The 24,187-nt window shown below is 48.7% G+C and overlaps 3 protein-coding genes across 5 annotated transcripts in view; 2 read left to right on the top strand and 1 right to left on the bottom strand.

Annotated features, from left to right (window-relative positions):
- Positions 1-399: 399 nt before the first annotated feature.
- irf3 (interferon regulatory factor 3) lies at positions 400-6,492 on the top strand. Of its 2 annotated transcripts, none has more exons than XM_062474484.1 (11): positions 400-615; positions 1,346-1,512; positions 1,712-1,880; positions 2,230-2,282; positions 2,576-2,630; positions 3,603-3,680; positions 3,821-4,015; positions 4,797-4,887; positions 4,982-5,271; positions 5,588-5,712; positions 5,830-6,492. In XM_062474484.1, the coding sequence occupies exons 2-11, from the start codon at positions 1,348-1,350 to the stop codon at positions 5,953-5,955; spliced, it is 1,347 nt and encodes a 448-aa protein (XP_062330468.1). In that variant the 5' UTR covers positions 400-615; positions 1,346-1,347; the 3' UTR covers positions 5,956-6,492. The 2 variants fall into 2 exon arrangements, with proteins under 2 accessions (XP_062330468.1, XP_062330469.1); XM_062474485.1 differs by having other exon boundaries at positions 400-606.
- Positions 6,493-6,504: 12 nt separating this feature from the next.
- Positions 6,505-14,542, bottom strand: si:dkey-94f20.4 (synembryn-A). 2 transcript variants are annotated; one of them, XM_062474482.1, is made up of 14 exons: positions 14,367-14,541; positions 13,914-14,004; positions 13,333-13,380; positions 12,721-12,738; positions 12,386-12,475; positions 11,523-12,163; positions 11,218-11,353; positions 10,779-10,967; positions 9,576-9,670; positions 9,259-9,409; positions 8,780-8,875; positions 8,358-8,502; positions 7,466-7,739; positions 6,505-7,001 (listed from the first exon to the last, which is right to left on the bottom strand). In XM_062474482.1, the coding sequence occupies exons 2-14, from the start codon at positions 14,001-14,003 to the stop codon at positions 6,869-6,871; spliced, it is 2,106 nt and encodes a 701-aa protein (XP_062330466.1). In that variant the 5' UTR covers position 14,004; positions 14,367-14,541; the 3' UTR covers positions 6,505-6,868. The 2 variants fall into 2 exon arrangements, with proteins under 2 accessions (XP_062330466.1, XP_062330467.1); XM_062474483.1 differs by lacking the exon at positions 12,721-12,738 and having other exon boundaries at positions 13,315-13,380; positions 14,367-14,542.
- A 5,684-nt stretch (positions 14,543-20,226) lies between these two features.
- Positions 20,227-24,187, top strand: part of trpm4b.1 (transient receptor potential cation channel, subfamily M, member 4b, tandem duplicate 1) — an 8,968-nt gene continuing 5,007 nt past the window's right edge. The window contains exons 1-4 of the mRNA XM_062474810.1: positions 20,227-20,498; positions 21,191-21,252; positions 22,144-22,321; positions 22,686-22,866. Of these exons, the coding sequence (XP_062330794.1) occupies positions 20,433-20,498; positions 21,191-21,252; positions 22,144-22,321; positions 22,686-22,866 (487 nt within the window). The 5' untranslated portion in view covers positions 20,227-20,432. The remainder of the gene's footprint in view (positions 20,499-21,190; positions 21,253-22,143; positions 22,322-22,685; positions 22,867-24,187) is intronic.

The raw sequence follows: 24,187 nt of genomic DNA on the forward strand, positions 1-24,187 counted from the left end.
ACAATATCCAGTTCCCCTAAAGTGGGAAAGGTTATAAATAAGTAATATTTAAAGAGGAAATAGTCACTTCATTTTTATCAGTTTGATGTTTGTGCATACTATTACTTATTTTGGAAACAATCTAGTTTTCCTGCTAAAAGTCTTTGTGTAAATACTGTACAGTTCTTGAGAAAGTCTTTGTTCTTCTGTACATTAACTCTCCCTGTATTTGAGAAACAAAATAAAACCTGCAAAGAACAAAAACTCTATCGTTTAAAATGTTTTTATCGTTTGATAAAGTTTTGATATGACGTCGTTGTTTCCAACCCAAACTGTAGCGCTGCCTACAACTCCCAGCGTACACTGCACTCAAGTTGCCAAGTCACGGATGGTGACCCTACCTCGCGTGGAAGCCTCTTTTCTGGAAACCGAAACCGAGAATGGGATTTCCCACGAAAGCCTGAAAACTGCACATCGGACCCGGTATTTTGGGGATAATCCACACCGCAGGTCTTGACAGTTGGTAGCTGGCGCAAACAGTATTGCATATGCGCGTTTTTGCATCATTCCGTGACAGGCGGAAACGTATAAAAGGCACATAGATTAGGCACCAAGGTAATTTCAGAGGTAAGACATGTCATGATTCTTTTATAGCATTTATTTAGACTTCAAAGTTAACCTAGTTATAATGTTATTTCTTTGCCGTGTGTAACGTTAATATGGGACTTGCAGAAAGAACAACAACATTATCTTGCCATTTTAATAGCCTACCCTGACAAATGCCTAAATATAGTAATAGGCTACGTATGATAGGTTAACATTAACATGTAGCCTATGATATTTTGATGGAATACGGTAATGTTGGTACAAAGCGGATCGAGGTTAATGTCACTGAAGTGATTGACTCTTATGAGGTGTAGAGGTTAGGGTTAGCCTAGCATACAACTGTTGAAAGTTGATATGGGATGCAGACACGTCTTGAAATCGTCGAGGTTTCAAGGGGGGGAAACGTCGTCCCCCCTCACCTGTCACTCGATATTCCCGTCAACCAAACATGGGCTAATTGCGATCCAAGTGTGATCTGTTTGAAATAATTGAGATTACTCAAACACCGCTTTCTTTTCGATAGAGATAGATATATTTCGATAGATTTCCGCCTTTCAGTTTCGCTTCCATCTTCCTTGATTGCTCAATTAAAGCTCTGCCTTAGCTTACCGTTTAAAACAGATTTATTGCTTGTGATAGCCTATCTGTTAGCTTATTTTTTCTTTACGACAGACGCTCAAATATAGACTATACGTATTTATAGCTACTAACAAAAGTGATCCCGTTTTATTTATTTATCCAAATTTAACTGTTTTTCCAGCCATGTCTCAGTCCAAACCTCTGCTCATCCCGTGGCTGAGAAAGCAGATCGATAGTGGGCAGTACCCAGGTGTTGGCTGGACAAATCAGGAACGGACGGAGTTCTGCATCCCGTGGAAGCACGCGCTCAGACAGGACTCCTCGAGCGCCGACGTTCTCATATTCAAGGTAGGGTCACATTCCTCACCTGCCCCCCACTCCGCCCCCTCCTCACAAACCTACCACACCCCGCTTGACTCACCCACCCTTGTAACCCCCCCCCCTCGCTCCCCTCCCTCCTCCCCCTCACCCCTTCCTCCCTTCTCCCCCTCACCCCTTCCTCCCTCCTCCCTCCTCCCCCTCTCCCTCCTCCCCCTCACCCCCCCAGGCGTGGGCGGAGGCCAGTAGTGGCAAGGCTCAGGGAGACGCCTCTATCTGGAAGAGGAACTTCCGCGCCGCGCTGCGAGCCAAGGGCTTCCAGAACATCTGCGACAACAAGAACGACGCAGCCAACCCCCACAGAGTGTTCCGCTGGCCGGGCGACGCCCCGGCAGGGGGTGAGGAGAGGGAGGGGTTGGTGGGGGAGGAGGGGGAGGGTGTGGTGAGGAACGAGCGACAGGCGAGGAGGAAGAGGAGGGGTTTAGGGGTGAGGAAGAGGGGTGAGGGTGAGAAGAAGATGGAGGAAGGAGGAGGGGTTGAGAGGTGAGGGGTGAGTAATAAACCATGTTTTAAATGACGGTGATTCACCTGAGACAATCTCTCTGTTTCCCTCAGCGATGCCTTGAGTCTTCTGGTCTTCCTTGAGGGTTTAACTGCAGTTCTCTGGGCGTATGTGAAGTGGTGATACTGCTTGTAAAAAGAGCTGTAGAAAGAAATCTGATTTGATCGGATGTCTTCCTTCTGAAGGTTCTCAGGAGCCTGCGGAAGCAGACCTGTACCAGGAGCCCCCTCTGGATGGAGTGAGTACTACATGTTGATCATGAACATGAACCGGATCTGAGTGTTAAACACACCTACAGCAAGGTCCAAAACTCAGAGGCCACTACTTACACATGTCTGTCTTGCATTTGTTTAGGAAAGAACATTTTAAAGAAGTGCAATACAAATGCAAGATAAGCTCAAACTATTTGAGTGAAGAGTTTTTTTTTTTTTTTTTAAGAGGACATTTGAGAATATCCCTGTTGTACATACAGTATACTGTACGTACTGTTTATGTAGCTCCACATCATTAAGCTCATGAAGTGTTCCTCAGGGTCCAGAGGGACCGCGGGTCTATGCTGTTTACCTTCCGCAGGAGACGTTTACAGGTAACAGAACCTTCCGTGGTGTTTACAGTTAACTGAAACTCTCTCACAAACAAGCAACTGGAGATTATAAAACTGTAACTGACGATACTTTAAAGATTACTAAAAACTGATGTTTACACACGTTTGTTTTATGTAGTTTATAACATATTCACGCCATTTTGGAGAATAGGGTGAACACAGTAGTGATGTGTCGTTCGTGAACGATTCGTTCATTTTGAACGAATCATTGCAAGGACTCGGGAGTAACAAGTCCTCTCAAAGAGTGATTCGTTCATTTTCTCGTGGCCGTGCATCGGGACTGTTGCATAGGCTCGTCCAAGTAAACAGAAATGATTCGTTCATTTCCCGACTCGGTCTTTCTACGAGTCTTTGGATCATTTTTCACGTGACCTGCATAGGCTCTGTAGTGGAGGAAACAAACGATTCGTTCATTTCCCGACTCGGTCTTTCTACAAGTCTTTGGATCCTTTTTTCACGTGACCCGCATTGTATTTTTTAGTAGAGGAAACAGTTTCCCCATTCCCTTTCGCGTTGCCGCTGTTTTAGTAAGACGTGAATGATATTCGCTCAAGTCATCATACTGACTGGTTTTGTTATTTTCACTTTACATTTACACTTACAGTTTAGTGCAGTGTAATTGTTTGCCGTGATAATTAAATTCTAGTTTGATAATAAATGACCAAATCATACAAACTGTCATTATACATTATTTTAATGTAATGCAGGAATTTCTTTTAAAATTGTATCTGCTGGTGCACATGTCATGCACTAACCTGCATGAGAATATGATACGTGTTTGCAGTGGACGGATAGCCCCCCCCCCCCCCCCCCCCCGTTGAAATGAACGAATGACTCGAAAAAAGATTTGTTCATTTTACTGAACGAGATTCAAAGAACCAAATCAGTAAAATGATCCGAACTTCCCATCACTACAGTGTTAAATGTTGTATGATGGTGCTGTGTGACTCCCAGGGGGAGATTCACCCAATGAGGAGCCAGATCTCCTGGAGCGCTGCCTGAATGGGTTAAACATCGTAGAACCCCCAGAAGGTACGGGGTGTGCCTTTCTGATCTGCCCGACTTGAACTTAATTCAGAACAACATTACGAGAGTAACAAATAAATGAATAATTATAAATTAAAAAACATTCAGCGTTTGATCTTCCAGTGTCTTTTATCTTCTAACCACAGATGGACAAAATGATCAGATTTTTGAAGAGTTTCCAGGGCAACAGCCATATCCAGAAACAATGGGAGCTGAGGGAGGAGTTGGGTTGCCGGGACAACCTGCTTACCCAATGGGTGAAGTGGTGGGCTTGGCCAGTGAGGAAGCGATGGTGACTCAGCTGGTCAGCAGCATGTCCAGCACCATGGAAGATCATTTCAGTGAGTTACCTAGGCAACCACATTCATCACTTAGGCTACCACATATATCACCTAGGTAAGCACATCACCTAGGCCACTAAATCCATCACCTAGGCTACCACATCACCCAGGCCACTAAATCCATCACCTAGGCTACCACATCACCTAGGCCACTAAATCCATCACCTAGGCTACCACATCACCTAGTCCACTAAATCCATCACCTAGGCTACCAAATCACCCAGGCCACTAAATCCATCACCTAGGCTACCACATCTCTCTAGGAATGATCAGCCAGTCAGAGCCATGTCAGAGCAAACATTTCACAACATATTTTATTGACATTTTAAAAACAAATAGATACAAATAGGAATATACACCCCCGTCTCCCCCTCCAACTGTCTCCACCCGTCTCCCCCTCCACCCCTGTCTCCCCCTCCACCTGTCTACCCCTCCACCCCCGTCTCCCCCTCCACCCTGTCTCCCCCTCCTCCTCCGTCTCCCCCTCCACCCCTGTCTCCCCCTCCACCTGTCTACCCCTCCACCCCCGTCTCCCCCTCCACCCTGTCTCCCCCTCCTCCTCCGTCTCCCCATCCACCCTGTCTCCCCCTCCACCCCCGTCTCCCCCTCCACCCTTCTCCCCCTCCACCCCCGTCTCCCCCTCCACCCCCGTCTCCCCCTCCACCCCCGTCTCCCCCTCCACCCGTCTGCCCCTCCACCCCCGTCTCCCCCTCCACCCCCGTCTACCCCTCCACCCCCGTCTCCCCCTCCACCCCCGTCTACCCCTCCCCTCCGTCTGCAGAGACCCAGTTCAAGGTGTCTGTGTACTTCAGAGGGCAGAAGGTGTCTGAGCAGCTGGTGGAGAACGATGCCGGCTTCAGACTGGTCTACCGGTGAGCTTACCAGACACATCACAGACCCACAACAAACAAACAAACACCATGGCAACCGTCACACCCTGACGCTGTCTGCGTGTGCTTCTGCCAGGCCTGAGCTGACCCGGCCCGTGCGGGACCCCCTGTCGGGGCTGCACCTGGTGTCCCTGCCCACGGTCGGGCCCATGGTGGACCACAACCAGGCCCGGTTGACCCAGACCATCCTGGAAAACATGGGGGACGGGCTGGAGGTGGGGGTGACAGGCTCAGTCATATACGGCTGGCGGAGGGGGGAGAGCAGGGTGTTCTGGAGCCTGTGTAAGTTCGACCACAGCCGGACGCCACAAGAGGTGTCCAAGAGGGAGCCCCAGCAACTGTACCTGGCCAAGGACTTCTTCTGGGGTGAGGAGGGGGATGGGAGGAAAGACAGGAAGAATGAAAACATATGATATGAATAGACATATTATGAATAGATGTAGGATGACTAGATAGATCATGAATAGACATATTATGAATAGATGTAGGATGACTAGATAGATCATGAATAGACATATTATGAATAGATGTAGGATGACTAGATAGATCATGAATAGACATATTATGAATAGATGTAGGATGACTAGATAGATCATGAATAGACATATTATGAATAGATGTAGGATGACTAGATAGATCATGAATAGGTGTATCATTCCTAGTGTGACCCCCTGCACCCCAGGACTGCATCAGTTCATCATCCACGGCGGAGGTGATTCCCCCCCTATCTCTGTGTTCCTGTGTCTGGGAGAGAAGTGGCCCGACCCAGACACAAGGCCCTGGGAGAAGAAGCTGGTGACTGTGGAGGTGAGGGTGCTGCCGGAACCAAACACCAACACTTTGTTAAGTTACAGCCTTCAAGCCGAGGAGAGAGGGGTGGGGGCTTGTGTTAACCCAGCAGGTGTTCCCCTCCCGGTCTCTCAGGTGGTGTTCACGTCTCTGGAGATGCTGAAGGAGATGGCCGTCAGGGGTGGCGCCTCCTCTCTGCAGTCGGTGGAACTGCAGCTGTCTCTGCAGGAGTCTCTACAGGAGCTTATGGAGTTGTGTTGAAGATGAACTGAAACACTCCAGCAATGAGCCATCACTGTTTATTATTATATACTATTATTATAATTAGACCAATATGCTGTTCTTATTGGTCCAGAGAAGTTTTAAGAAGTCCACAAAACCTTTTGCAGACTTCTGAAAGTTCAACGAGGGTTGCCAAGTGGTTGCCTTGGAGATGTTGACAACATGGCGTCTGCTTTTTTGTTTTTCTCCCAGATTATTGTTGAAGTATATAAGAAACCAAATATGGACTTTGGACAGGTCTGAAAACGTATTTGTAAGCAGAGATTTGTTCAAACGTTTTAACAAATCAAAGGCGTTTGCAGACCTGTCAAAGTCCATATTTGGTTATGGCAACACAGAAAACAAAAAATCTCCATGAAACAACACAGCTCAGTTGCCTGGCAACGTAACCAACTGAACTTTTGTTTAATTTTTAGAGTTTAAAATGTGAATAAGAGTTGTGTGTTTTTTATACAAGACTTGTAACAGTAATATTTGTAAAAACAAATCAAATTAAATGCAGCACAGAGAATTCAAGCGGCAAACTGGTAGCTTTCAACAACTTTATTTTCGAGGGCTATCTGTCTAGTGTCAACTATTGTGAGATTTAACATTGTGCATTTCATCTTAACATCTGAACTCTTAATTAATTATGTCAAGGGTGTTCTGCAATCTTCATTCATAATTAACCATTAAGTAAATAAAACAGAAGTAAATGTAAAACAACATCACAAAACGTAAATTTGGAACTGACATTTTTCCATTCCGTAATCTAACCATGTCACCAAATCCGTTCTTCTCCGACTCAAAAAGCCAATAAACAAATATCAAATATTTTAAAGTGTAGAAATATATATACACATAGATGGAGCTCTCTGTCTATCGTGTAGACACACAGCTTGTTCTATGGATGCTACTCCTCTATGTTGTCTAGGTCGTCGCTCTCTGCCCCGGACTCCCTCTCCTCTGATAGGCTGTCTCCCGGACATGCCATCGGCACCAGCTTACCCTCAGCATCCACTCCCATTGGCTGGAAGATCTTGTCCCTGGAAACCAGAAGGAAATTAAAAGACATTTTTCATTTTATAGATTTAGTCGATCATTTTATCCAGAGCGACAATAACAGAGCACAAGGAAAGCAATCAATCAATCATCAATGATGCAAACTTTTTTTAAAATAACTTTTTAATCTATTTTTTGAAATGTTTGTTTCCCCAAAAAAGTTTTTCAACTTTTGAAAAGAATAAAGAAAATGCTAAATATATATATATATATTTTAATCCTTTTGAAACTTTTTTTCAAAACCTTTTTCAAATATTTTTTTCAAACCTGGTTTTCAAAACGTTTTATTTCAGACACAACATGACACAAAAATTTTGTTGTTTTCTTGAAACATTTTTTAACTAGTTTTTTTTTTTCTCAACTATTTAAGACTGTGACCTGTTAAAGACCTGCCAGAGACAGAGACTAAGACTGTGACCTGTTAAAGACCTGCCTGACAGAGACTCACCTGGTCAGCTTGTTGAACAGCACCACCAGCCTTTGCGCCTCCTCCTCCTTCTCCTCCTCCGTCATCCCCTCCATGGGGTCTGGCAGCTCCTCCTCCACGCGCCCTGTCACCGGGTTGACACGACCTTTGACCTGGCGGTACTCCTCGGTGTCCGAGTCTGAGTCGCTGGAGTACTGGCCTCCTGTGCACTTTGACCTCTGACCTCCCAGGAGACCCCTGGTGGCCAGGAGCCCCGCCGCGTTGCCGTAACCTGTGTACTTGACGAAGCGGCTCACTGCGGAAACACGGACGACAAGCGGGAAGGACAGTGATGGCATAATGTGAAGGGTTAGAGAGGAGAGGAGTGTTAGGAACACGATGATGATGTGAAGGGTTAGAGAGGAGAGGAGTGTTAGGAACACGATGATGTGAAGGGTTAGAGAGGAGAGGAGTGTTAGGAACACGATGATGTGAAGGGTTAGAGAGGAGAGGAGTGTTAGGAACACGATGATGATGTGAAGGGTTAGAGAGGAGAGGAGTGTTAGGAACACGATGATGTGAAGGGTTAGAGAGGAGAGGAGTGTTAGGAACACGATGATGTGAAGGGTTAGAGAGGAGAGGAGTGTTAGGAACACGATGATGTGAAGGGTTAGAGAGGAGAGGAGTGTTAGGAACACGATGATGATGTGAAGGGTTAGAGAGGAGAGGAGTGTTAGGAACACGATGATGATGTGAAGGGTTAGAGAGGAGAGGAGTGTTAGGAACACGATGATGATGTGAAGGGTTAGAGAGGAGAGGAGTGTTAGGAACACGATGATGATGTGAAGGGTTAGAGAGGAGAGGAGTGTTAGGAACACGATGATGATGTGAAGAGAAGGAAGAACTTAAAAAAAGCGTCTGCTAAAACGATTACCGTTCTCCTTGCACAGTACGAAGATGAGATCGGCAGCGCAGTGCTTCAGGTCGGTGTCCATGTGGGTCATGAGCCTGATCAACTTGCTCTTCACAGTGGAGCCCTCTTCTGGCCGGAGGCTGGCATCGCGCAGGGGAGGCAGGATCTGGTGTGTGTGCGTGGGGTTTGAGGGGGTGGGGGGGGTGGGGGGATGTGAAGAGTCATCCTCACACCTGCTACGTATATTATGCTGTCACCTGATGATCATCCAGTGTGTGCGTGTAGTGTGTGTGTGGCCAGGTGTGTGTGCGTGTAGTGTGTGTGTGTGGCCAGGTGTGTGTGCGTGTAGTGTGTGTGTGTGGCCAGGTGTGTGTGTGTGTGTGGCCAGGTGTGTGTGCGTGTAGTGTGTGTGTGTGGCCAGGTGTGTGTGTGTGCTGTCTCACGTGGGTGCGGAGGTAGAGACGAGTCTCCCTGTGGGCCCTGCAGCTCTCAGTCAGCAGGTTCAGTATAGGGGTCAGCTTCTCCTTGACCTTCTCTCCCTGGGGAGAAACACACAGGACTATCACCCTGGGGAGACCCACACAGGACTATCACCCTGGGGAGAAACACACAGGACTATCACCCTGGGGAGAAACACACAGGACTATCACCCTGGGGAGAAACGCACAGGACTATCACCCTGGGGAGAAACACACAGGACTATCACCCTGGGGAGAAACACACAGGACTATCACCCTGGGGAGAAACGCACAGGACTATCACCCTGGGGAGAAACACACAGGACTATCACCCTGGGGAGAAACACACAGGACTATCACCCTGGGGAGAAACACACAGGACTATCACAGCACTCTCTCCTCTCCTTCTCTCTCTCCCCCCCATCTCTCTCCCCCCTCTCCATCTCCACCAACCCTCCTCTCACACTGTCCAGGCGTCTCTCCATGACGAGCATGAGTGCGTGGACACAGTCCATGTTGACCCCCTGGCTCTGCTGGGAGAGCGTCTCCAGAGGCACGGCCAGCAGCACGTCCAGACAAGGGAGGGGCAGCGCAGAGAGCAGGTTCACCGTGTGTCTGAGAGAGCGGGAGGAGAGGGGGAGGAAGGGGGAGGAAGGGGGAGGAGAGGGGAAGGAAGGGGGAGAGACAGGGGGAGGAGAGGGGGAGAGAGAGGGGGGTGTCAAGGGGTAAGAACGTGACAGATAGTGATGGTAACCAGGACTCCCCTTCCCTCTCCTCTCACCCCTGCAAGTTGTTGGTGTCCTCCTGCTCCTCGCAGGGCTGCATCAGGCAGAAGCGCAGAACGGCCACCAGGTGGCGATAGAGAGCTGCATCTTCCTGTCAGAGGGACGGGGAGAGCAAGAGTTATCACTGTGTTAAAGAGTAACTACATTCACACCGAAACAACAAGTGTTGGTGGTTAGTAACACTTCAAAGCACCAAACTCAGGTCTACTTCATAGCTACGTCCTCGTGTACCTATATGCGCCCATTAGACAGCTACAACCACTAGTCAGCTAGCCCCGTTATACTGCTACAACCACTAGTCTGCTAGCCCTACTGGACAACTAGCCCTACTAGACAGATACCCCCACTACTCAGCTAGCCCCACTAGACAGCTAGCCCTACTAGACAGCTAGCCCTACTGGACAGATACCCCCACTACTCAGCTAGCCCTACTGGACAGCTAGCCCTACTGGACAGATACCCCCACTACTCAGCTAGCCCCACTAGACAGCTAGCCCTACTAGACAGCTAGCCCTACTGGACAGATACCCCCACTACTCAGCTAGCCCTACTGGACAGCTAGCCCCACTAGACAGCTAGCCCTACTTGACAGCTAGCCCTACTGGATAGCTAGCCCCACTAGACAGCTAGCCCTACTAGACAGCTAGCCCTACTAGACAGCTAGCCCTACTGGACAGCTAGCCCTACTGGACAGCTAGCCCTACTGGACAGCTAGCCCCACTAGACAGCTAGCCCTACTAGACAGCTAGCCCCACTAGTCAGCTAGCCCTACTGGACAGCTAGCCCTACTGGACAGCTAGCCCTACTGGACAGCTAGCCCCACTAGTCAGCTAGCCCTACTGGACAGCTAGCCCTACTGGACAGCTAGCCCCACTAGTCAGCTAGCCCTACTGGACAGCTAGCCCTACTGGACAGCTAGCCCCACTAGACAGCTAGCCCTACTAGACAGCTAGCCCTACTGGACAGCTAGCCCTACTGGACAGCTAGCCCCACTAGTCAGCTAGCCCTACTGGACAGCTAGCCCTACTGGACAGCTAGCCCTACTGGACAGCTAGCCCCACTAGACAGCTAGCCCTACTAGACAGCTAGCCCCACTAGTCAGCTAGCCCTACTGGACAGCTAGCCCCACTAGTCAGCTAGCCCTACTGGACAGCTAGCCCTACTGAGACACTCCCATCCCAGGCCAGGTAAAGACCCACCTGGTCAGGCTCCAGTCTGTGGGTGCAGTAGGTGATGTTGAAGAGGACCTTGAGTATCTCCACTGCCCGCTGGTACGCCTCCTGGGGGACAGGGGGCGCTGTGGGCTCCAGCAGCACCTCATACTGAGTCTTCCACTGCACACACAGACACTGCTCCAGAGCCGTGGTCAGCACCGACACCCCGCCCTCCTGAGGGGGGGCCAGCCCAGGGGCCGAGGATGAGGAACACGGAGACTGTGGTTAGTTGAGCCTGTTCGTGTTGTGTGTGTTGTGTGTGTTGAGTCTAAAAGTGTCTGTTAAAGTTGTGGTGTGGGGTTTGAGTTGTGGTTGGTGTGTGTAGTTTCGCCCTTCTCTCTCCTGCTCTGTGTGTAGCTTTGGATAAAAGCAGAATCAAAAACACGTTAGATTGAATAATGAAAAAAGTCAAATTCCTCCGTACCTGAAGCACCTGAGCTCTCAGCTCTGGTCTCAGAGCCGTGAGCAGGAACATCAGCCGTAGCTCATAGAACTGTCCACTGGGGGGCGCTGGCATGATGGTGCCCTTGGCCACTCTGTCTAAAACACCTGATAAGATCCTGTACAAGACAGAGGAACTGTATGAAATGGAGAGGGCTGCACACATGTGCGTGTATGTGTGTTAGTGACGCTCATCATCATCATCCACTAATTAAACCTGTTGCATAGCGTGTTAAGCTAAAGATGGTAACTATGGAAACTATTGAAGCATCACAAGTGCGTGTGTACCTGAGACTGCTAAACCTCTCCTGTGCCCAGGTGCTGTTGTAAACCACGTTACACAGAATCTTCAGCGCCTCCTTCCTCTGCGCCCCCTCCTCCCCCTCCTCCTCCCCCTCCTCCCCCTCCTCCTCCTCCCCCTCCTCTCTCTTCTTCTCCACTCTGCTCTGTCTGCGGTCCTTCTTCCCCCGGGCGAGCGCTGCGTGGACCTCGGAGCGACGGCTGCTGTTGGCGCTGCCGCTCCGGCTCTCGTGCTCCCCGCTGTTAGTGTTGCTCACGTTGCTCTCCGCGTCGTCTGCCCCGCCCTCGGCGCAGCACCCCTCCCCCTCCTCCCCCTCCTCCTCCTGCTCCTCCTGGCCACTCTCCAGCCACGCCGCTTTAGCTACGCTGCTGTGTCTCGCTTTGGCCTCCGCGAGCGTCGCCATGACGTCCTCGTAGAGGTCGGAGTCGAGGTCATTGTTGCCGTCCTCAGGCGCCGTGTTGGAGGTCACACCGGCAAGTTTCGCCAGGGTGAGGATGGCAGAGTCGGTGAGCAGGGGGGTCAAAACCTTTTTGTCCCTGGAGAGGATCCGTAGGGTGCGTAGACAGACTCTGAGGCCGCCAGGTTGGGTCTCTGCTTGGATGTACCGCATCAGGACAGTAGTCAAACTCTGACAAACAACAAAACACAGAGAAGAAGACATTGGCCGCTGAACAAAACTGATTTCATCCGTCGTTATGTTTTGCGTGTTCACTGCAGCCTCAGGGTCCAGTATTTCTAAAAAGACCCAGACACCACTGGGTTTTCTAAATGGTGGTTCTGACCAACAGGAAGTGACATTCAGGAAGTTACATACAGCAAGTGACAAACAGGAAGGGATGTCATCAGATACCTGTCGGAGGACGATGTTATGGTCCTCCATGCTGTCATCACAGTCGGAGTCGGAGTCGTCCTCGTAATCACGGACTTTGTTCTTTCTGAACTGGAGGGGAGACAGACACACAGGTGTGAACGTGGAGCTCAGTGACCCAGACCAGACCAGACCAGCTGAGCTTTCACTGGCAGCCACGTGTGAGGTGGCCTATAGAACACACAGGACACTAAGACTTGTGTCTTAAACAAATGAATCTCCATCAGAAATGAGAACCCTTGTCTCTTTGTTGTTTTTTCTCCAGCTACACGATTAGTAAAACCTTCACTGTGACAGCATGCAAACATATACCATACCTCCTCAAGTTCTCTTTGCTGCGGTCCGACCAATCACATTTGGAGGGGGCGGGGTGAGCAAACGAGCAGAGAGAGATAGTGAATATGAAATATGGAACACAGTGTGCCTAATCAAACCCAGACTGTGAGTGTGAGGATCATTGTGGCGCTCTGCAGGCACGGGGACAGCTGAACGAGCCATGGGGATGTTGGAAGCAGCGCAAGGCTTTGGGCTCATTATTGAATTACTCTGGTCTGGCTCAATCCCCCTGAGCAGGCAAGAGAGGGGATCAGGGACAACTGAGACAGCACAACCTCTAATCACAGCTCTCCTGGGGGGAGAGGTGGGAGAGGGGGGAGGAAAGGAGAAGGAGAGGGGAGAGGGCAAGGGGAAAGGTGAGGTGGAGGGAGAAGGAGGCAGGGGGCAGGAGTGAGTAGAGGAGGAGGGGTGAGGAGAGGATGACAGGAGGAGGGCCAGGGAAAGGTAAGGGTAAAGAGGAAGAAGAGGGGGAGGGAGGGGAGAGAAGGGGTAGCAGTGGGTGAGACAGGGTCAGATGATGTCATCGTGTGTGGTAGCGTGAGAGGGAGGAAGCCAGGCAGGTAGCTGGATTCAACAACATGCATGAAACCTACTTTTCTCCTGTTCCTCTCCTCTGCATCATAGAAGAAACACTGAGCATACTGGGAGAGAGAGAGTGGAAGAGAGAGAGATAGAGAGAGATAGAGAGAGATAGGGGGAGAGGGGAGAGAGAGGGATGAAGAGAGAGAGATAGAGAGAGAGGGTGGGGAGAGGGGAGAGAGAGGGATGAAGAGAGAGAGATAGAGAGGGATGAAGAGAGAGAGATAGAGAGAGAGGGGGGGGAGAGGGGAGAGAGAGGGATGAAGAGCGAGAGATAGAGAGAGATGAAGAGAGAGAGATAGAAAGAGAGGGGGGGGAGAGGGGAGAGAGAGGGATGAAGAGCGAGAGATACAGAGAGAGGGGGGAGAGAGAGGGATGAAGAGAGAGAGAGAGAGAGAGAGAGAGAGAGAGAGAGAGAGAGAGAGAGAGAGAGAGAGAGAGAGAGAGAGAGAGAGAGAGAGGGGGGGGGGACGAAGAGAGAGAGGGGGGGGGGAGGGAGGGAGAGATGTTCAGTGAGAAAGAAAACTGGGTGAGTTAAATTCATCAGACCCTAACGACAGTGTTGAGGCTGGGTCTGGGTGACAGCTGGTTTTACCTCTCTGTTGAAGGCCTGGAGTATGGTCTCAACACCACCCTCATCCCCCTGTCTGATACACTGGATAATCCCCTCCACGTCAAGGTCCATGCTTCACACACATACAGACACACAAACACACACACGTATACACACACGTACACACACACGCCATAAACAAATTACAGTTACACAAGGGTACAAAACTATGGTAGGATTGAGCTACACCAGGAGTATAACAACATAACATCTACACACAGGTGTATCAGCCGACGCCGTGACAACTGTGAAAATGGAACACGGCATGTAGAACTCAGAACATAGAACACGGAATATGATTGTAAATTGTAAGCAGATATGGATTTTCTGTCACATTCCAATGAATCTAATTACAAATAACACGTAATTACACAGCCGTTTGGCCTAGTATTATGTACAGAATGTCATAACCAATCCACATGGATTGATTCTTACCTACTTTATCGCAAGTTAAGAGTATAGTCAGTAAATGCCGTCAACCAAGGAGTCTTGAGCGTTCCGGCCGTGGTTCAGCTTGGTCACCCTGTTCCACCGCGCTCCCTTCAGATCAGATCCACCAAATATTGTTTTTTCCCTTTTAGTTCTCTCAATCCTTCCTCTATCTCTCTCGACCTCTGTCTATCATCGCTCTCTCCCTCCCTCACTTTCTCTCTCTCCCTCTCTCTAATCCTGGAGAGCATTTATTGTTATAATCCACTAATGGACTTTCAGTCTCTCTCAGTACTGACCCCGATAACCTTATACAGATTTACAGATCTGAGCAGGTCTCTCTCCTCTCCTCTCCTTAACCTCTCCTCTCCCTTCATTTCTCTCTCTCCTCTCTTCAACCTCTCCTCTTCCTTCATTTCTCTCTCTCTCTCCTCAACCTCTCCTCTCCCTTCATTTCTCTCTCTCCTCTCCTCAACCTCTCCTCTCCCTTAATTTCTCTCTCCTCTCCTCAACCTCTCCTCTCCCTTCATTTCTCTCTCATCTCCCTCCTGTCTTCTGTCACTTTGATCAGTTCTTCACAGATCATATGATAATGAATAACAAACTTTTTTCTACATCTCCTTTTAGAGGCTTTACATTTTTTTTTATGAATAAATCTATTGTGTGTGAGTTTTCCCCAAACCAAATCCCTCCAATGGACACAGACAGAATGAAGCTATCTTGAAAGCGTTAACTGGACAAGTTTGTACCTGCTGTTCTGAAGTTGTCCACTACAAGGGGCTATTACCCATGATGCACCTCTGTCAGATGTACGACATTGGGTATGTTCAACGGTCAGTATAAAGGAATACTTATGAAACCAGTACCTGGAAATAACAGTCGACAACGTCAACAGGAAAAATGAAACGTTCGTTTATTTCTAGTCAAGGTTCTTGTATTTCCTTCAATAAACAGTTTCCCCAATAAATCCATCATCAACCCTACTTAGCCCACTTTCTGAGATAAGCTAAGTGGTGTAAGGCGAGCACTGAGAAACGTATGGAGTGTGAGTGAGTGTGTGTGTAGCATGTGTATATGTAGTGTGTGTGTGTGTGTGTAGCATGTGTATATGTAGTGTGTGTGTGTGTGTGTAGCATGTGTATATGTAGTGTGTGTGTGTGTGTAGCATGTGTATATGTAGTATGTGTGTGTGTGTGTGTGTGTGTGTAGCATGTGTATATGTAGTGTGCGTGTGTAGCATGTGTATATGTAGTGTGTGTGTGTGTGTGTGTGTGTAGCATGTGTATATGTAGTGTGTGTAGCATGTGTATATGTAGTGTGTGTGTGTGTGTGTGTAGCATGTGTATATGTAGTGTGAGTGTGTGTGTGTGTGTGTGTAGCATGTGTATATATAGGGAGTCAGGTGGCTGAGCGGTGAGGGAATCGGGCTAGTAATCCGAAGGTTGCCAGTTCGATTCCCGGTCATGCAAACTGACGTTGTGTCCTTGGGAAAGGCACTTCACCCTGCTTGCCTCGGGGGAATGTCCCTGTACTTACTGTAAGTCGCTCTGGATAAGAGCGTCTGCTAAATGACTAAATGTAATGTAATGTAAATGTAAATGTAAATGTGTGTGTAGCATGTGTATATGTAGTGTGTGTGTGCGAGTGCCCCTCAGAGCAGCCTTGAGTGTGACCCTGGTTCCCACTGGTCCACAGGTCGGCGTGGCAGAGGACAGAGCGCCAGAGGAAGTGAGGCGCACAGGAATGACAGCACTTCCTGTCAGGATGCTTCCTCTAAGGCCCAGTGGGCACAGGAAACGCAGGCTGGTGGCCGCCGCGACCCGGGGTAAACAGGAAGCACCCTGCGTCACCGGGGGTGACGGGCAGAGGACATATCGTTGAAGTCTGCGGCTTGTTCCCTGTCGTCTCCAGGACACCTTCACACAGGTAGGGACAGCGACACCTGTCCTTCCAGACAGACAGGAAGTGAGGTTAAGAAAGCAGCCGCCCTAGTTGGTGAGGAAACCGGTGTGGAAACACATGTATGTTGCTGATGACTAAAAAAGCTATTTTGGCAAAACAAAAGCAGATGTTTTCACAGGAAAACTATACAATAGAAAGGCAGAGAGAGGGAGGGGGGAGGGAGGGAGAAAGAGAATGAGATTGAGGGAGAGAGGAATAGATGTGGGAAGAGAGGGAGGAGGGGGGAGAAGAAGACGGGAAAAGAGAGAGAGGGAGAGTGAGGGGGAGGAGGAGCAGAGAGAGAGAGAGAGAGGGGGAGGAGGAGCAGAGAGAGAGAGAGAGAGAGAGAGGGGGGGGGGGGGGAGGATGAGCAGAGAGAGAGAGAGAGAGAGAGAGAGAGAGAGAGGGGGGGGGGAGGAGCAGAGAGAAAGAGGGAGAGAGAGGGGGAACAGCAGAGAGGGAGAGAGGGAGAGAGGGAGAGAGGGAGAGAGGGAGAGAGAAGTAGGTCTTCTGGAAAACAAACTCAGAAACCAGAGTGAGGATATGAATCAACAGGTACAGAAACATCTGACATCATCTCTCTGATCCAGATACTGCTGGTAACTGGAACTTCTCATCACTATACTTCCTCGAGGAATAATGTTCAGGGGACACAACTGCATTTTCTCTGTCTGGGGGGCGGGGTGAAGGACAATTCCAAAATAAACACAATGACAGCAAACTTGACTCAAAGGGAAAGAGAGCAGGAAAGAATTAAACATGATAGTATAGAGAAAGGTCTGGGAGAGAGAGGGGTTATTTTGGGATGGAGGGTGGGGGGGGGTTTCCTGCAGGTGGAAATGAAAGCATCATTGGAACAATTGCTCAAAGGCGAATGGTGGAGCGGGGGAAGAGAGGGTGAAAGAGGAGAGGAGGTGAGGAGGAAAGAGAGGGTGAGGGAGGAGCAGGAGAGGTGAGTAGGAGAGGTGAGGGAGGAGAGGTGAGGGAGGAGGAGAAGAGAGGATGAGGGAGGAGAGGAGCGGTGAGGGAGGAGAGGTGAGGGAGGAGAGGAGCAGGAGAGGTGAGGGAGGAGAGGTGAGGGAGGAGAGGTGAGGGAGGAGAGGAGCAGGAGAGGTGAGGGAGGAGAGGTGATGAGGAGAGGTGATGGAGGAGAGGTGATGGAGGAGAGGAGCAGGAGAGGTGATGAGGAGAGGTGAGGGAGGAGAGGAGCAGGAGAGGTGAGGGAGGAGAGGTGATGAGGAGAGGTGATGGAGGAGAGGTGATGAGGAGAGGTGATGGAGGAGAGGTGATGGAGGAGAGGAGCAGGAGAGGTGATAAGGAGAGGTGAGGGAGGAGAGGAGCAGGAGAGGTGAGGGAGGAGAGGTGATGAGGAGAGGTGATGGAGGAGAGGTGATGGAGGAGAGGTGATGGAGGAGAGGTGATGGAGGAGAGGTGATGGAGGAGAGGTGATGGAGGAGAGGGGTGCAGAAGGTGATGGAGGGGGCCGAGGGGAGAGGAAGGGAGAGGGTAGGAAAGATAACAGGAATACAGTACGTCAACAACACAAATCATCTTCAGAGCACAAGGTCATCTCCAAGATGACTGTTAATATTTACATTGTGGAAAGCGACAATGTTTATCCACTGTGAATGTGAATGTTCGGATCATCTGTCAAAGAAAGAAGCAGAGAGAGGTAGAGCAGACCGAGAGGGAGGCGGCCTGGCTAGGGCCACGCCCACCTGCCCCAGCCTATCAGTTTATAAAAGAACAGTGAGAATGACAGAGTTACAGAGATCTAGAACTCAAGCACCAACACAGGAACCAACACAGGAATCAAACTACTGCCTGAATCTGAGGATTGATGTTCTGCTTTACAAGACAGAGCACGGCATCCCATGTCGTCTTCGGTAAGTCAAGACTGGGTGCTTGTTTGATTGTTTTTATTTTTTCAAAATGTATATTTGACCCTAACCTTAACCCTTGCAAACATGAGACAAAAACAGTTGTAAATATTTGTCTTTATGGTATAACACTGCAGTGCATTAGTTTAGTTACTATTGTTAGTAGTATTTACTATTGTTAGTTGATTTTAGTACTATTTTTTATTTATTTTGGTATTTAATACAATTAGTAGTATTTAGTATTGTTAGTGGATTTAAGTTGTAATTAGTATTGTTAGAAGTAGTATTAGTGTGTAGTATTGTTGGTGTGGTCAGTAGTGTTTCAGATGAATGATCCAGTCTGTCTCACAGGACACCTCAGTGTGATGATGACCCTCCTCCTGCTCCTCAGCCTACAGCTGACCCTGGCCTCCCCCCTCCAGCCAGCACACAGGTACTGACCCCTGACCCTGGCCCTAATGACCCCTGACCCTGGCCCTAATGACCCCTGACCCTGGCCCTAATGACCCCTGACCCTGGCCCTAATGACCCCTCACCCTGGCCCTAATGACCCCTGACCCTGGCCCTAATGACCCCTCACCCTGGCCCTAATGACCCCTCACCCTGGCCCTAATGACCCCTGACCCTGGCCCTAATGACCCCTGACCCTGGCCCTAATGACCCAAATTACTAACTCTACCCTTGACCCTTAACAACAACCTCTCACCCAAACCCTCAACTCTGACCCCTAACCCATGACCCAGGCCCTAACCCTGACTCTTAACAATGACCCCTGACCCTGGCCCTAACCCTGGCCCTAACCCTGACTCTTATCAATGACCCCTGACCCTGGCCCTAACACCAAAATCCATTAGCGCACAAAAAACACATAACAGTAGTAGTAGGAGTCAGGTGGCTGAGCAGTTAAAGAATCGGGCTAGTAATAAGAAGGTCGCTGGTTTGATTCCTGGACGTGTCAAATGACGTTGTGTCCTTGGGCAAGGCACTTCACCCTACTTGCCTTGGGGGAATGTCCCTGTCCTGACTGTAAGTCGCTCTGGATAAGAGCCTCTGCTAAATGACTAAATGTAAATGTAGTAGTCTATACACACATAACAGTAGTCTATACACTCTTCTGTTGCCCTCCAGGAGGCAAGCAGATGTCCGGGCCGCAGACCGGACTCTGACCAGGGCAGGAGAACCAGACCTGAGCCTGCCTGGCCCGGACGTGGTGCCCTTCATAAACACTGAGGCTGCTCCTGAACGGTAAAGAAGGTTTTAGGTCTGGTGACGCGAGAGCTGATGTTCTGGATGAGGGTTCTGTGTTTTTATGTGGATGATAGCAGAGATTATATCTAAGCACATGAGAGTTCTGCACTTTAAGTGTACGCTATGTGTGTTTTACTAATTAAAAGTGTCATCCTACACAAAAACATTGTAGGATAAAAAAAATCCTAACTTTCTGTGTGTCCTTTTTCAAACTTCTCCGTCGCTCACAGCATGGGACTGAAGACTCGAGCTAAGCGCGCGCCGCAGCGAGGCTGCCAGCTTGGCACGTGTCAACTGCACAACCTGGCGGACACCTTGTACCAGATGGGCAAAACGAACGGGAAAGACCAGTCTCAGAGAGCCCACGACCCGCAGGGTTACGGACGATAGTGGCAAGACTGACAGAGAACAATAAAGGCCTGATGAGATGGGAATGGGGGGAGGGGGGGGTTAGAATATATGATATTACGTTCCCTTTACCGCTCACCGTTTGTTGTATTCACGGGACTGGTACTCATTCCGCAACAGTGCAGCGCGCGGGTAGTGAATGCATATTCTATGATCCATGACGTTTTATACTGTTCTGTATAAAAGAGAGATGCTTATATTTAAATGTGTTTCAAAATAAATCTATAATATAAATTCAGTTATTTGTCCTCTTGTGTTGCTGTTCAATGTTTATTGTCCGTGTACGTGTAGGTCTACAAGGCCCAGTTTGGCTATGACAATCATCTCCACAGATCATGTCCAGATCTGAATAGTTTGTAATAAGATTTCCTCTTTCTACCGGCATTCTGGCGACGGTACCATTTTTTCACCACTCCCCCACCTTGCCTGACCAGAAAATCCACACGCAGCTGTAGCTAACCACACCCGACTGTGTTACCTGTTGCGTAGCCTACCTTTACCTGAACGCACCGCTTCGAGCATGAAGTAACATTGTAACCGGCAACAACAAATGTTTGTCTTTATTTGAGCTTTCCCAAATCCGAAGATATTAAATATGAACATCAACGACGAGGGCGGAGGAGGCGATATCGTGGGAATGTCAGCCTCCGAGAAACATCAGGTAAGGACGTGAATCACCTCTGCGAGTCACATTTAAACAGATTTGTTTTTGGGCTAGTCATAGTTCAGGCATACGAAACCACGTTTTACTTGCGTCGCTGGGTGCGTTAGCTGCGCTGCATTTTATTCCCACATGTAGCCTATTAAAAACTCTTGTCTAATTTACAAAAATAAATCAGTGGCTGCTATAGCAAGTTCGTCGTTTTGAAATGTGCGTATCGGTAAGATCTCATTAACCGTCAGACTACCCACGCATTAAGAACCGATTAAGATGGCTGTTTTGAAAAGTAAACATTTGAAAAATAGGTAATTTAGGTTAGGTTTTAGACTCGTGTTGACCTTAGCCTGAGTTGTTACCTGTGACAGTGGTCAAAGGGGAACGTTTAGTATAAACAAAATATATTCGACACAGTGGGTGTTGAATTACTACATAGTTTTGGATTCCACAAGACCGTGGTTTTCTAGGAACTTGTTTGAATAGAAAACAAACAGCAGTCTAGATTTCAAGGAACTGGGTTGGGCGTTTTCGGTTGTAAGGACTAGTTTTTGCACTTTTGTGGTAGCCTAAACGCTACAGGCCTATGTAAAGTCGTAGTCTATGTCCTTGTATTATATTATTGCATTTAATTCTGAATTTCTTGAACATTTTCAACATGTATGCCACATGACCATTCAATCATTTATTTATTTCAGAACTGGATTCCCAAAATAATAAAGAAAAGAGTTTGCACTACTTTTGTAGAGGACACTGATAGGTAATGTTGCTGAAGAGCTTGTCATGTTATAATCTAACTTTATCTTCAACTATAGAGGGTACAATATCTGGGGGTGTAAGGTGTGCTTGCCTCTGTTGCAGCTGGGGAAGTTTTTCTATTTTCCCTTGTGTTATCTTCGGGTCATTCTGACCCATCAGTCATTGTGACCCACCGTCGTATTGCGACAGATTTACCGCATACAAAGACAAAGTGAAGCATTTTCTTTTAACCGTTGGGCTGTCTCAGACCCCCCACATTGCAAAGGTTAAAAGAAAATTATTTTAATTTGTTTTTGTATTGGGTAAAATTGGGTAAACACAACGATGGTTCGTTATGAACCTTTGGGTCATGTGACCCGAAGGCAGCACGAGGGTTAAAGGAAAAGGGATAAACTGAAGTCAAATATGATGGAATTATGTTATTTGACTCTATGGGTTCAATCACACACATACACAAGCAACGCTTTCATGAACAAGACACACATTTTGTCATTGACACTGTTGGGACCTCTGATTCACAAGCACGACTACTAAGAGCTACAGGCACAGCTGGACTGTAGTTCTACTTGAGGAGCTCCTTAACCCTTGTGCTGACTTCGGGTCACATGACCCAAAGGTTCATAACGAACCATCGTTGGGTTTACCCGATTTTACCCAATACAAAAACAAATTAAAATAATTTTCTTTTAACCTTTGCCATGTGGGGGGTCTGAGACAGCCCTACGGTTAAAAGAAAATGCTTCACTTTGTTTTTGTATGCGGTAAATTTGTCGCAATACAACGGTGGGTCACAATGACTGATGGGTCAGAATGACCCGAAGATAACACAAGGGTTAACCAGTTCACTTCGGCAACACCACCCTGGTACTGATGGTGTCTGTCCCCTCCCCAGTGATGCCCGGGGGTGCCAGTGCGGGGGGACCAGGGACTCCCATGCTTCGGCCGCACTGGGGGACTACTTCAGCACCGCCATCGTCAGCCGCTGGGACAGCAGCCAGCACTCCTCTGAACAGCCCACCGACGCCTTCGGGGAGGTGGAGTTTGCAGGAGCCAGCAAGAGACACAGCTATGTGGGTGTCTGTTTGTGTCTGTCTGACTGTCTGACTGACTGTGTCTGTCTGTATCCTAGAATTCAGTATAGATTGATAGTTTTGTTCACTCTGTAATTTCTTCATAATTTTGTCTGTTTGTAGTACAGACTCTTCTAAGCGGCTGAATGAAAGGCACAAGCAGCTGCAGTGTCTCACTAAGCAACAGAAGTGTGTTGCAGTTAGCCAAACAGCCCACCGTGTTTAAACTTTCCACAGATAAGATAGTCTCTGCAACTACAGAAATCTCAGCACCATGACTGACATACATTACCTTCCCTTTCTCCCGCCTCCCCCTCTCTCTCCCTCTCTCTCCCTCTCTACCTCTCCCTCTCTCTCTCCATAGTTCCTGCGTCTGTCCTGCGACACCCCCCCCGCCTCCGTGTACCACATGATGACGGCACACTGGCGCCTGCCCCCCCCCAACCTGGTGGTGTCGGTGGTGGGCGGGGAGGGCAGGTCGAAGATCAAGACCTGGGTTCGGGAGGTTCTGCGGCAGGGACTGGTGAAAGCTTCTCAGAGCACAGGTACCTGTACACACACACACACACACACACCAGAACACACACACCAGAACACACAAACCTGTACACACACACACACACACTAGAACAAAGGTACCTGTACACACACACACACACTAGAATACAGGTACCTGTACACACACACACACACACACACTAGAACAAAGGTACCTGTACACACACACACTAGAACAAAGGTACCTGTACACACACACACACACACACTAGAATACAGGTAACTGTACACACACACACACACACACACACACACACACACACACACACACACACACACACACACACACACACACACACACACACACACACACACACACACACACTAGAACACAGGTACCACACCGGGAACAGCCAAGCTTTAATCACCTCTCGTTATCTGGTCTCAGTTATCTGGTCTCAGTTATCTGGTCTCAGTTATCTGATCTCAGTTATCTGGTCTCAGTTATCTGGTCTCAGTTATCTGGTCTCAGTTATCTGATCTCAGTTATCTGGTCTCAGTTATCTGATCTCAGTTATCTGATCTCAGTTATCTGGTCTCAGTTATCTGGTCTCAGTTATCTGATCTCAGTTATCTGGTCTCAGTTATCTGGTCTCAGTTATCTGGTCTCAGTTATCTGATCTCAGTTATCTGGTCTCAGTTATCTGGTCTCAGTTATCTGGTCTCAGTTATCTGGTCTCAGTTATCTGGTCTCAGTTATCTGGTCTCAGTTATCTGGTTTCAGTTATCTCCATGAGGTCAGGTCAGGATTAGGACCAGTCACAAGGGGCATCTTCCTGGGAACAGTATGTCCCTGAACGTTGTGAGACTGTCAGCCTGGGGTGGTATTCCTGTCCTGCTGCCCCCTGCCCCCCTGCCTGTCCCCCCCACCCCCACCCCCGGAGGGAACACTCACTAGGCAGGACACTCAGGCTTATATAAGCATTGTTATACACACTCAAGTACTGTAGGCTCCCCATAGGACCCAAAGTGACAAAGCTGTAAATACTGCTGGAACTCACATCCCCTGGTGTGTCTCAAGACCCAACAACAACACTGACCCTACGAGTACTAGATATAGAAACACACAGAGAGGGAGGGGCAGATAGAGAGAGACAGAGAGAGACACAGACACACAGAGAGAGAGAGAGAGAGACAGAGACAGAGAGAGAGACAGAGAGAGAGACAGACAGAGAGAGAGACAGAGAGAGAGACAGAGAGAGAGACAGAGAGAGAGACAGAGAGAGAGACAGAGAGAGAGACAGACTGAGAGTCTGCTGGGTCTCAGGTCTGTGAACAGCATGAACAGTAGCTGCTGTGTCCTCTGAG

Source organism: Osmerus eperlanus, chromosome 12 (genome assembly GCF_963692335.1).
Source record: "Osmerus eperlanus chromosome 12, fOsmEpe2.1, whole genome shotgun sequence".
Classification (NCBI taxonomy): domain Eukaryota; kingdom Metazoa; phylum Chordata; class Actinopteri; order Osmeriformes; family Osmeridae; genus Osmerus; species Osmerus eperlanus.

Bases quoted from the DNA above. Each gene is read 5' to 3' on its own strand.
- irf3 (XM_062474484.1), top strand. From the start codon at position 1,348: ATGTCTCAGTCCAAACCTCTGCTCATCCCGTGGCTGAGAAAGCAGATC. The intron at 3,681-3,820 runs GTACGGGGTGTG...TTCTAACCACAG, and splicing joins CATCGTAGAACCCCCAGAAG to ATGGACAAAATGATCAGATT. The intron at 4,016-4,796 runs GTGAGTTACCTA...CTCCGTCTGCAG, and splicing joins CACCATGGAAGATCATTTCA to AGACCCAGTTCAAGGTGTCT.
- si:dkey-94f20.4 (XM_062474483.1), bottom strand. From the start codon at position 14,003: ATGGACCTTGACGTGGAGGGGATTATCCAGTGTATCAGACAGGGGGAT. The intron at 13,381-13,913 runs GTAAAACCAGCT...TCTCTCTCCCAG, and splicing joins TCCAGGCCTTCAACAGAGAG to TATGCTCAGTGTTTCTTCTA. The intron at 10,968-11,217 runs GTACGGAGGAAT...GCCCCCCCTCAG, and splicing joins TGAGAGCTCAGGTGCTTCAG to GAGGGCGGGGTGTCGGTGCT.